Below are 11,524 nucleotides of genomic sequence, written 5' to 3' on the forward strand. Positions count from 1 at the left end.
GATTCCATAACATGCTCACGCGCGGGGTTCACCAGGTCCCACGCGCTTAGGTAGGTGACATTCGGGGGACACACGAGAGGGCTACTGAGTCTCTCGTGTGCTGGCGGGTCTTGTTCATCTTGAACGCGAAGGGTCCGCCTTGTCCAACGCGCCTTGGTCTTGAAATTGGTGCCGCAGCAGGCAGTCAAGTCTGGTGGACATCGCCTGGTACGTCGCCGCTCGTGCCAGTCGCCTCAATCTCCTCCTCCCCCATTCTCAGCCCCACGCAGGGGGAATTCGCCCGAGAAGGGGGGTCCTTGGAAGAGGCGCCGGAGAAGATCTTGGATCCAAGTGCGCCAAAGGCCGTAAATTGAGAAGGGAAACAATGCAAATATACCACACGGATCTCCGATTAACAAAAAGCCTCTATGAATACTCGTCTACCAAACCAGTAAGGCATTCCGATTTTAAACGTTCACAAGAATCCGCATCTCCTCTATATCCCTTAGTGGAGACGACGTTGCACCACCGCCGATTACTGGCGACGACGGTCCTCGTATTCACGCAGCACCTCCTCCGCAGACTTGTTCGACGTCTCCGGCACAAGCTTCAGCGACAGCAGGAAGAAGATGGCCAACAGCACGATGAACGGCACATAGCTGTAGTCGTCCAGCGCGTCCGCGATGTACGGATACGCCACGCCGACGATGAGGTTGCACAGCCAGTTGACGCCGATGCTGATGGACGTGGCCGTGGCTCGCACCGAGTCCGGGAACAGGTCGGCCGTGATCACCCACACGAGCGGGCCCAGTGTCAGGCCGAACGCGATCACGTACAGAGCGGTGAACACGATGGACAGCACCGACACGTCCACGAGGAACGCCACCGTCATGAGCACGGCCATGACGAACATGCCGGCGATGCCACACAGGATCATGTTGCGGTTGCCGAAGCGCTGCGCCAGCACGCCCGTGAAGAAGGCCGGCCAGATATTGATGAAGTTGATGACCAGCGTGCCGATGCGCGGGTCCGAGATGCCGGCGTCCTTGAAGATCGAGCTCGAGTAGTAGAAGACGGCGTTGATGCCCGAGAGCTGCTGCGAGCACGACAGCAGGATGGCGGCGGCCAGCTGAAGACGGTACTTGGGCGCGAACAGCGAGTCCTGCTTGGCCGACTCCTGCACGACGCCCTGCTCGGCGTCGGGCTTGCTCGACGATTCGAGCCACGACAGGGCCGTGTACACGTTCTCTTCGCCGTACAGACGCGCGATGACCTGCTTGGCCTCCTCGCGACGGTTCTTCATGAGCAACCACGCGGGGCTCTCCACGCACAACGACGGCGCCAGCGCCAGGAACAGCAGCGCCAGGATGGCCGGGAAGGCCGCCAGGTAGCGCCAGCCCGAGCTCGTGTTGGCGAAGAAAAAGCAAATGGCCGGGAACAGGATGCCGATGGTCACCGAGATCTGCAGACCCAGACCCAGGATGTTACGCATGTGCGGCGGTGTCAGCTCGTTCGTGTAGGCTCCGAGCGTACCCGTGGCAGTGCCCGACGCGATGCCGGCAATGAGACGGCCGGCCGAGAAGGCCCAGATATTCGACACGGACGCCTCGACGACGGCGCCCACGATCATGAAGATGCAGTTGACGAGCAGCAGCTTCTTGCGGCCCCACTGGTCGCTGAAGTGGCCGCAGCACAGCGAGCCGATCATGCCGCCGAAGATCCATGCGTTGACGGCGAACGTCCACTCGAGCTTCGAGTGGCCCGGGAACATGAGGCACGTGTCCTCGGCCACGGGACGCGCGTTACACTCGTCCGTGTCGCTGTACTGCGACAGGTTCGTCTGCGAGGACGACCAGCCGCTCTGGAAGGGCTGCAGCAGCGCCACCAGGATGCTAGTGTACATGATCACGTTGGGTTTGATCTGGCGGGCGGCGGCCTTCTGCGCCTCGTCGAAGTATGGCACGTTGTCGTGGCCGTTGGGGGTGGTGGCCTCGGAGTACGCCTGGTCGGTAGCAGCTTGGGAAGGCATGAGTGGAAAGGGCTTGTGCGGCAGGCGTGCGGAAGTGTTGTGGTTGTTGTTGTGCTTTGAAGTGAGCTTGGGTTGTCGAAATGAAAACTGAGGCAAGTTGGGGTGGAGGCGCGACTTGGGAGCGCGGTAGCTGCAGATGGTGGTGCAGAGGATCCCTGTCATTCACTGGGCCTTTGCGCGTTGGTGCCCGCGTGGTCACTGAGGCCGGCATTTGTGGACAAGAGTTCGGCTAAGCTTACTCTGTTGACTATAGAAACAAGGGTGGCGTCTGCCGCGGTTGGGCGTACTTGATTCACGACGCGTGAGGGATTCACGGAACGTGAGTCATGGTGAGTCTTTGTGCACTGCTGGAAGCTCTGGCCAAGCATCCCAGGAAGCACTGCTCCGAGCAGCGCTCGCGTGAACGAGCACGAGCGGGCTTGTCGGGATTTGAGCGCTCTCTATGTATTCGATTCGAAAGGGGAGCGCCTATGATAAATAGCAAAGTTTATTGGATAAAAAATATGTCGTAGCACTGTGATTCGTCAAAATAGAGCAGAGCGGCTCCCGAGCAACGTGCAGAAGGTGCGTGGGTAACTACCAAGAGCGGTGTCCCCGGTGCTCGTTTCGGGTGTTTTTAGTAGGGGGAGCTATAAAACCATAATATATGTGCTCGCTTGATCAGCGAGAGCTCGCAAGTTGATTTTTTTTAGCTCGCTTGGGCCCTGCCCGAGGGATGCTTGGCTCCGGAGTTGAGTTGTCCCGCGTCCAGGAGCTGGCCGGCCTCGCAGCCCAGGAGCATAGTTCCACTACTGAGCCAGTTGCGTGTCTGTGCTGCGTTGAAGGAGGCGCCCAATCTATCACCAAGATGACGGCCCAAGCACCGACTTTGGTCACGAAAGTCTGCTTGGGCCGTCATCTTGCGTCAAAGTTAGGTGGTGGTCGCCGAAAATCTTCAGCTATCGCTGCTCCCCATGCTTGATTTAGGCCCGGGGCTTACAAGTACAACAACTGGTCGTGTCTTGCAGATGAATGCATTCCGAAACATCATTCGGTACATTGCATCTATTGGAGCGTAGTACATCGCAACCAGCATGTCCTCTTGTTATGGGACCGAAATACCAAAGATTTAAATCTCAGTACTGAACGAAAACTTGATTCATTATCTTATTACTACACTCCAGATATCAAATGATCAATTGAGTACTATACAGATAACGAAATCTAAAACTAAACACAATTAGTCACTATACAGTATAGACTTTTAATAACGTTATAGATTGCAATTTTGTCCACAGAAAAGATTGCACGTTCTGATGGATCTGTACTCTTCATAGAAAGTCCACTTATAGCACTTCAAGGAGTGCCCCTGCGCGATCTCTATGCTGTGTTAAAGGAAGATGACGGCCCAAGCACCGACTTTGGCCACCAAAAACTGTTTGGGTCGTCATCTTGCACCAAAGATTGGCGGTGCTCGACGAAAACCAATCCACGTAGAAAATTTGCCCCTGCATTTATCCTATTGAAGCGGGCTGGCGAGGCCAGGCCAGTTCCTCGACGCGGTACATGTAGTAGTACAACTCAACACCAGCGTTTTCCAACTGCGCACAAAGACTCACGCGTCGTGAATCAAGTACGCCCAACCGCGGCAGACGCCACCCTTGTTTCTATAGTCAACAGAGTAAGCTTAGCCGAACTCTTGTCCACAAATGCCGGCCTCAGTGACCACGCGGGCACCAACGCGCAAAGGCCCAGTGAATGATAGGGATCCTCTGCACCACCATCTGCAGCTACCGCGCTCCCAAGTCGCGCCTCCACCCCAACTTGCCTCAGTTTTCATTTCGACAACCCAAGCTCACTTCAAAGCACAACAACAACCACAACACTTCCGCACGCCTGCCGCACAAGCCCTTTCCACTCATGCCTTCCCAAGCTGCTACCGACCAGGCGTACTCCGAGGCCACCACCCCCAACGGCCACGACAACGTGCCATACTTCGACGAGGCGCAGAAGGCCGCCGCCCGCCAGATCAAACCCAACGTGATCATGTACATGAGCATCCTAGTGGCGCTACTGCAGCCCTTCCAGAGCGGCTGGTCGTCCTCGCAGACCAACCTGTCGCAGTACAACGACACGGACGAGTGCAACGCGCGTCCCGTGGCCGAGGACACGTGCCTCATGTTCCCGGGCCATTCGAAGCTCGAGTGGACGTTCGCCGTCAACGCATGGATCTTCGGCGGCATGATCGGCTCGCTGTGCTGCGGCCACTTCAGCGACCAGTGGGGCCGCAAGAAGCTGCTGTTCGTCAACTGCATCTTCATGATCGTGGGCGCCGTCGTCGAGGCGTCCGTGTCGAACGTCTGGGCCTTCTCGGCCGGCCGTCTCATCGCCGGCATCGCGTCGGGCACTGCCACGGGCACACTCGGAGCCTACACGAACGAGTTGACGCCGCCGCACATGCGTAACATCCTGGGTCTGGGTCTGCAGATCTCGGTGACCATCGGCATCTTGTTCCCGGCCATCACCTTCTTCTTCGCCAACACGAGCTCGGGCTGGCGCTACCTGGCGGCCTTCCCGGTCATCCTGGCGCTGCTGTTCCTGGTGCTGGCGCCGTCGCTGTGCGTGGAGAGTCCCGCGTGGCTGCTCATGAAGAACCGTCGCGAGGAGGCCAAGCAGGTCATCGCGCGTCTGTACGGCGAGGAGAACGTGTACACGGCTCTGTCGTGGATGGAGTCGTCGAGCAAGCCCGACGCCGAGCAGGGTCTGATCCAGAACACCGCCGAGAAGGAGTCACTGTTCGCGCCCAAGTACCGTCTTCAGCTGGCCGCCGCCATCCTGCTGTCGTGCTCGCAGCAGCTCTCGGGCATCAACGCCGTCTTCTACTACTCGAGCTCGATCTTCAAGGACGCCGGCATCTCGGACCCGCGCATCGGCACGCTGATCATCAACTTCATCAATATCTGGCCGGCCTTCTTCACGGGCGTGCTGGCGCAGCGCTTCGGCAACCGCAACATGATCCTGTGCGGCATCGCCGGCATGTTCGTCATGGCCGTGCTCATGACGGTGGCGTTCCTCGTGGACGTGTCGGTGCTGTCCATCGTGTTCACCGCTCTGTACGTGATCGCGTTCGGCGTGACGCTGGGCCCGCTCGTGTGGGTGATCACGGCCGACCTGTTCCCGGACTCGGTGCGAGCCACGGCCACGTCCATCGGCATCGGCGCCAACTGGCTGTGCAACCTCATCGTCGGCGTGGCGTACCCGTACATCGCGGACGCGCTGGACGACTACAGCTATGTGCCGTTCATCGTGCTGTTGGCCATCTTCTTCCTGCTGTCGCTGAAGCTGGTGCCGGAGACGTCGAACAAGTCTGCGGAGGAGGTGCTGCGTGAATACGAGGAGCGTCGTCGCCAGTAATCGGCGGTGGTGCAACGTCGTCTCCACTAAGGGATATAGAGGAGATGCGGATTCTTGTGAACGTTTAAAATCGGAATGCCTTACTGGTTTGGTAGACGAGTATAGTATTCATAGAGGCTTTTTGTGAAATTTGTGGGCATGTGCTGCGGTCGGAACCACCTTCAAACATACTGGATGAAGAAAATCGACAAAGCCAGCTTCACCATCCACACCACCATCGCCCTGACCACCGCCAATTTCCCCCTGCTAAGGGTTCGAACTGCGAACCCCGGATCATCCGATCCGGTAACAATCACTTTTTGGCATTGCCGCTCCAGGCGAGTTTGTCATCGAACGGCATTCAGCTACATTCACGCCACATTAGGCAACAGTAGCGTTTCGGTACACAAGTTGCACCCCCTACCTAGGTAGCAGAGCTCGCAAATGATGATTTTCGGGTTACCCGCCCCGCCCGATCGCACCTCTTGGTTCACCTCGGGTACCCGCACCCGCTCGACAGCGCAGTTCGGGACCCACACTTATCCTGCCCATTATATTCTTAATACTACAAACAGAGCCATTCTGACAAAGCGTGCAATATATTGTCGCGATTAGATCTCACTACGAGAATATCATCTAGCATCGATGGCTTGAGGGTACTCCGCGATTTACACATTACGGTTCCTGCAGTGGAGAAATTGCGTTCCGATACCGCGCTTGATGTCGGAATCCACAGCGGGCTATACAGTATCTATAACAAAGGCAGGCAAGCGGTTATAGTGTATACAACATTATAGATAGATAGACTCGGGTATACCTGCACCACCACCCGAGGATGATTTCGGGTACCCGCACCCTACCCGAAGTTCGGGTAAGCGTTTTACCTGGGAGATATATTTTTTTTTATCAACGTCAACTTTTGGATCAACTTTTAATCGAGGAATTAGACTAATATGTATTGTGAAAACCGGTGATTTTGTCACTCCGTATAGCTCTGTAAATCAGGGCTGTGAGCAAAAACGATACGTGGTAATTTGTACTGAATAGGAAGTTAATATGGGTACTAATCTGGGTAAGTCGGCTTAAATAGGAGTTGGGAACTGGGCTCTAAAGCCATCTTATCAGAACAGAGTGGTGAGGGAGAGAGACAGCGGAGACACGATGTATGCCGCAGAATTTCGATGGAGAGCTGTGGTGCTGCATTACGCGTATGGTGTGCCATGCAAGCGTGTCGGCCACATATTCGGCATCAGCTCGCGTACGGTACTTCGATGGTATCAGCAGTTCAAACGTAACGGCCACGTGATGGCATGTAAGCGATTAAAGAAGACGAGACAGCCCCATCACGTCCAGCGATTCGTTGCAGACTATGTGAAGGTCCACCCATGCTTTTACATGGAAGAGTTGCAGACTGCCCTTCGTCAGAGGTTTGGAGCTGGTACCAGCGGCTTCAGCGCGTCAGATTTGTTGCGTGTACTCAAGTTCGATTTGGGGCTCTACAGGAAAGTACTGGAGCGCAGGGCTCGTGAGGCTGTCCCTCGCGAGATCGAGGACTTCCTGGCGAAAATGAAGTGCTGGTACAAGTACCCGGAGCAGCACGTCTTCGTGGACGAGACGTCGAAGAACGGCCTCGATAGTATGAGGCGCTACGCCTGGTCGGCCAGAGGTTCACGTGCTGTACTGCGCGTCCCGTTCTCCCGTGGGAAGCGCGTCAGCATTCTAGCTGCGTGTGATGTCAGCGGCTTTCTTTCGTGGAACTGTACTCGTGGCACGTACACGCGAGTGGAGTTCCACCGAGCTTTTATGCGGGAGGTGGTGCCGAAGTTAAACCCCTGGCCGTTACCTAGATCCATCGTTGTGATTGACAACGCGCGTATTCACATGTACGGAGAGCTGGAGGCTGCTGTCCATGCTTGTGGTGCTGTTCTGTTGTATCTGCCTCCGTACTGCCCACAGTTTAATCCTATCGAGGTCATGTTTGGGTAGTTGAAGAGATGGTTGGCTCGACATGCAAACCTCGCCTTCCCAATGTACCCTGAACTGGTGCTGGAAGTAGCGATGCGTGCCTGTGTGAAGAGCGACGACGTTGGTGTGAATCTGTTTCGCCCCAGCGGCTACGGAGATTGCGGTGTGGAAGACGCGGTGCCCACCCGCGAGCTGGAGATTCATGGAGGCCGCGAGGAGGGCGGAAGGTGACGAGTAGGTGGGGTGGGCGGGAGGCAATCCCCGAGCGGAGCGAAGGAGAAAAGCTGTAAAACCGAGTAAAAACATTAGAAAAAGTTAGTGTGTCTCTTGTTTTCCTAGCCCTCCTGGTGGTCTACGTCTTCTATGTCTTCCTCCGGTTCCGATGGCGGAACAAACGCTGAGAAGATTCCGCTGCCCATTGCGTTGTGACTTGGCAGGCCGAGTATGGCGCGTAGGCCCTGAACGTTAAACGTAAGTTGTAGCTCGGTCGAGCCGTTGATGCGGACAGGCATGGTTTGGAACACGGCCTCGTCACGGTCCGCGGGAGGGTTGGCAGCTCCCACGGCATCCAGGTGTTGCATCTGCCGAAACGTTGCAGTCTCGGGAACTGCAACGGTAGTCCCTGCTGGCTGACGCGCTTGGGTCATCTCCCAGTGCGTACGAGCGATGACACCAACCTGAACGTCGGGTCGCGCTGCAAGGAACTCGTCGATGTCTTCCGCAGCCTGTTGAATACGATTACGTGTTGCACGTCGCCGCGTTGTGTCGCCTGCCTGATTTTCCCTGACAGCAAATGAGAATAGCTCCAAGCAGAGCGGCCCTGTGTCCTTGCGACGCCGCTGGAAGTTGGATCGGACCGTGGCCACAACGGCAGTCCAATTTGACTCAGTTAAACCCACCCAGCCCTGCTGATTGGCGCCTTGACTTGGCTTAGCGTAGAGATTAGTATCAGGGCGCAACGTTCTAATATCGAAAGCAGCTAGCGCGGCTACGATGCGCTCTTCCGCTCTCGCGTAGAGGTCATCAAAGCTGCCCTCTGGGTCGAAGCGAAACTCCGCGTCCTCGACACGGACGCTGGTTCTGCTCGTCCTGTTGATTCCTCCTATTTTGACTGATATTTTGGCTAGTGTTTGCATAGCCGCCTGCTTGGTGGATTTATTTGTGCGAACTTCCTCGGAATGCCGAGGTTGGAGCTGACATTTCAGCCTATTTAGAGACCAAATCGATTCCGACTCTAAAATAGCATTGACGCGATGCTGCATAAGACCGATTATAATTACGGGTACCCAATTCTAAATATGGGATGGGTCGAAATAAATAAGGGTTCCCGTCTCTAAATAAGGCACTAAATCAGCCGATTTACTATCCGATTAGGCATTCTGAGTGCTTTTCACAATAACGATACTCTAATTCCTAGATAGTTTTTGATCCAAACGTTGATCCATTTCGGGGAACATCTACCTTTATAATATTATAAAAGTTCCTGATAACTTATATTATGTTTTAAGCTCGGTTCAGAAAATGGCGCGCCGCTCCAAGACCTGCCCCAAATGCAAGAAGCGTTTTGCGACGCATGGAAACATGAAACGCCACCAGAACAAGGTGTTCGCGTGCGGTGCGCAGTTTAATAAGCAGCGCAAAGAACTGGCTAAACAAAAGAAAGCCTACCGTATCCGCTACGACTACTTCAAGCGTGTGGGCCGTCTACACGAGTACCAAGTTCCTCTCCCACCCTTCGACGCTCCCTACCAGGCCAGACGCCGGCTCCTTGGCGGTCGGCACGTCGCGCAACCACCACCGTGGAACCTTCGTGCAACGTGCCGACAGTCGTGAGCCCCATCACTGTGCACGTTCATTATTACATGGACGGGCACATTGGCGAAGATTTCTACGATTAAAAATTACTGTTTTAAGCGATAGCCTTTAGAAATACATTTCTAAATCCAAATACAGGCTTTTCTCAACATTTCTTCACTGAACACATGCTGAATTGTTCCATATGTATGCTTAATTTTGAATTTTGCAAAAATGTGTCTGAATTTTATCGATTCGAGTCTTAATCGCCGGTTTGGTGCTGATCAACATCGCTATACTCAGTTGCAGTAAGTAAAGTGTTACACCAATTGAAGCGAAAGTGGATATATTGTTAAAAAGCAAGTAATACATACTAAATTCCCTGTTGCGTACGTGATTTAGTACTCAGGTGATAGCGACGTTTCCGATGTCACTTCTTCCTCATCACTGGGACTGTCTTCATCCCTCTCGGCTAGAGTCGAGGCTAGTCTTGGCCTCACGCAGCGAGGTGCACGCACCCTGCGGTTGGCCACATCCGACAACGTGTCGACAAACCTTTGACCTTCTCCCTCTAGAACCACCGCAAAATTACCAATGTCCGGATTGGCCTCACCCATGGCCCGATTCAAGGTGCGATTGTACCGTTCCAGAGGATTTTTGGTGCGGTTCACGATATCTTCTTGCAGTCCGTTAATATTCCAGTCCTTGGGCTTGTGCTTTTTAATCCACGTCTTGACGAAATATTTCCAAAATGCGCGCCAACTTTCAGTAGAGTACGCAACATTCTGGTCCTGACACTCTTCCATAATCTTAGTCTTCACATTTCGAATCCCCGAACGCAATATTTCGCTTGGGCGAATAGTTGTCAGCTCGTCGATTGCTTCATCTTGCATCGCAATCTCCACTTCTTTCTTCGAAATACCCAGTTTAAGCATCTTGCGTCGTAAGGCCTTTTAAAGTGAAAAGGCATCCAATAATATTCGAGCGCAGTAACTGGTGCTTGACTGCGTTCATGATTGCTTGTTCAAAGTCACACGAAACATTCGCTGGAACCATACAAAAGTCGACCGCAGCGTTGGTGTGGTACAGCACGAAATCGTAAACTGTTGTGGTTTTGCCAGTTGTTAGCGCATTGTAACTGGGTGTATACAAATTCGAATCGCGTCATAGACCATGCCAATAACCAGCTGGTAGAAGATTGACGGCACAGATCTGAACGTGACGTCAACAAAAAGCGAAGCTATCCGAGACTTTAGTCGATCCAGCAAAGCTGGATGTCCCCAAATAATGAAATGGTGAAGTGCCGGTCCTTCATAATATGAGCCGTGATACTGCAAGAACTTGAGACCGTTGTTTTCACGGACATTGCACAATGGCTCGGTCTTTATTGCCACGAAAATATCGTTCCCGAAGATTTTCAGCTTCGTACGGTAAAACCGGCCATGAACTTGAGACTTCTTGATACCACTTGCCAGTACGTTGATGTTTCGGTAGAATCTCTCCCGGATAATCTCCCAAACTGCAGTCGGCTGGAGAGGTGGCTGGCAAACACCGAGCTCGTCAATTGCTTCCAAAATATCTGCCGCTAAAATTGTCGTATTTGGAACTGGATCTACTTCGGTGCCGCGTACTATGGCTCGTTAACAGGTCGCCTTGTGGTCCCCTTTCTGAGTGACAACCCTGTTTGCTCGTACGGAGAGCTTGGGCTTGCACTTGGTCCGCTTGTGAGAGCTGGAGCGGTAGTTTGTGGTCGTTGCCGTCTTGTGATGCTTAGCGTAGAAAAACCCTCTGAAAACAACCGGACCAGAACTTGGTATGTGCTCTTCGTTCAATCTTGACTCGACGTGCTCATCTTCCTTCGTTTCTTCTTCCTCAAGCTTCGTTTCTTCTTCATCTATGTCGCGGTAGTAGTGGTCGGTTGAAGTGCCTGTATTGCCGCTTGAACACTCCGACCAGACTTCCGTGTCTCCAGACTCTTGAGATGAAGACGACGCGGGGCGTAGAAACTCCATAACAGACGAGGTTGGACGAAAGGAAGGAGAGCGTGTAGTTTGATCGAAAATGTAAACGTGAGTGCACGAAAGTGAAACAAACAGCACGAGAACATGCGCCTCCGATGGTATTGATGCAACTAATAATAAATGTAAGAATGGCGACATTAAACTGGTAAGTGCTACATTTATCGACTTTAGCGATGTTACTAGCACAATATACAAACTCCCATTCTTGCAAATTCATTATATATAATTTATCTGGCATAAGAACATCAACCCACAATGTACGCATCCAGGAATAGACCTTTGTTGAAAAAAGATTTTGTTTGGTCCCAATTTTGATCCAAAAAAGTTTTTGATCCTATTTTGATCCAAAAAAGTTGATCCAAAT

At 53.4% G+C, this 11,524-nt stretch overlaps 4 protein-coding genes across 4 annotated transcripts; 2 read left to right on the forward strand and 2 right to left on the reverse strand.

Annotated features, from left to right (window-relative positions):
- Positions 1 to 514: 514 nt before the first annotated feature.
- On the reverse strand, positions 515 to 2,008 carry IUM83_02098 (Solute carrier family 2; the record flags this gene model as incomplete). Its single annotated transcript, XM_067925996.1, has 1 exon — positions 515 to 2,008. One exon carries the CDS (start codon positions 2,006 to 2,008, stop codon positions 515 to 517), a length of 1,494 nt encoding a protein of 497 aa, XP_067800686.1.
- Positions 2,009 to 3,907: 1,899 nt separating this feature from the next.
- Positions 3,908 to 5,401, forward strand: IUM83_02099 (Solute carrier family 2; the record flags this gene model as incomplete). Its single annotated transcript, XM_067925997.1, has 1 exon — positions 3,908 to 5,401. One exon carries the CDS (start codon positions 3,908 to 3,910, stop codon positions 5,399 to 5,401), a length of 1,494 nt encoding a protein of 497 aa, XP_067800685.1.
- A 1,374-nt stretch (positions 5,402 to 6,775) lies between these two features.
- Positions 6,776 to 7,366, forward strand: IUM83_02100 (putative transposase; the record flags this gene model as incomplete). The annotated part of the gene is made up of 1 exon (XM_067925998.1): positions 6,776 to 7,366. One exon carries the CDS (start codon positions 6,776 to 6,778, stop codon positions 7,364 to 7,366), a length of 591 nt encoding a protein of 196 aa, XP_067801030.1.
- A 314-nt stretch (positions 7,367 to 7,680) lies between these two features.
- Positions 7,681 to 10,074, reverse strand: IUM83_02101 (uncharacterized protein; the record flags this gene model as incomplete). The annotated part of the gene is made up of 2 exons (XM_067925999.1): positions 7,681 to 8,070; positions 9,658 to 10,074. 2 exons carry the CDS (start codon positions 10,072 to 10,074, stop codon positions 7,681 to 7,683), a joined length of 807 nt encoding a protein of 268 aa, XP_067801126.1.
- Between the last annotated feature and the right edge of the window lie 1,450 nt (positions 10,075 to 11,524).

Source organism: Phytophthora cinnamomi (assembly GCF_018691715.1).
Source record: "Phytophthora cinnamomi strain GKB4 chromosome Unknown Contig0, whole genome shotgun sequence".
Classification (NCBI taxonomy): Eukaryota; Oomycota; class Peronosporomycetes; order Peronosporales; family Peronosporaceae; genus Phytophthora; species Phytophthora cinnamomi.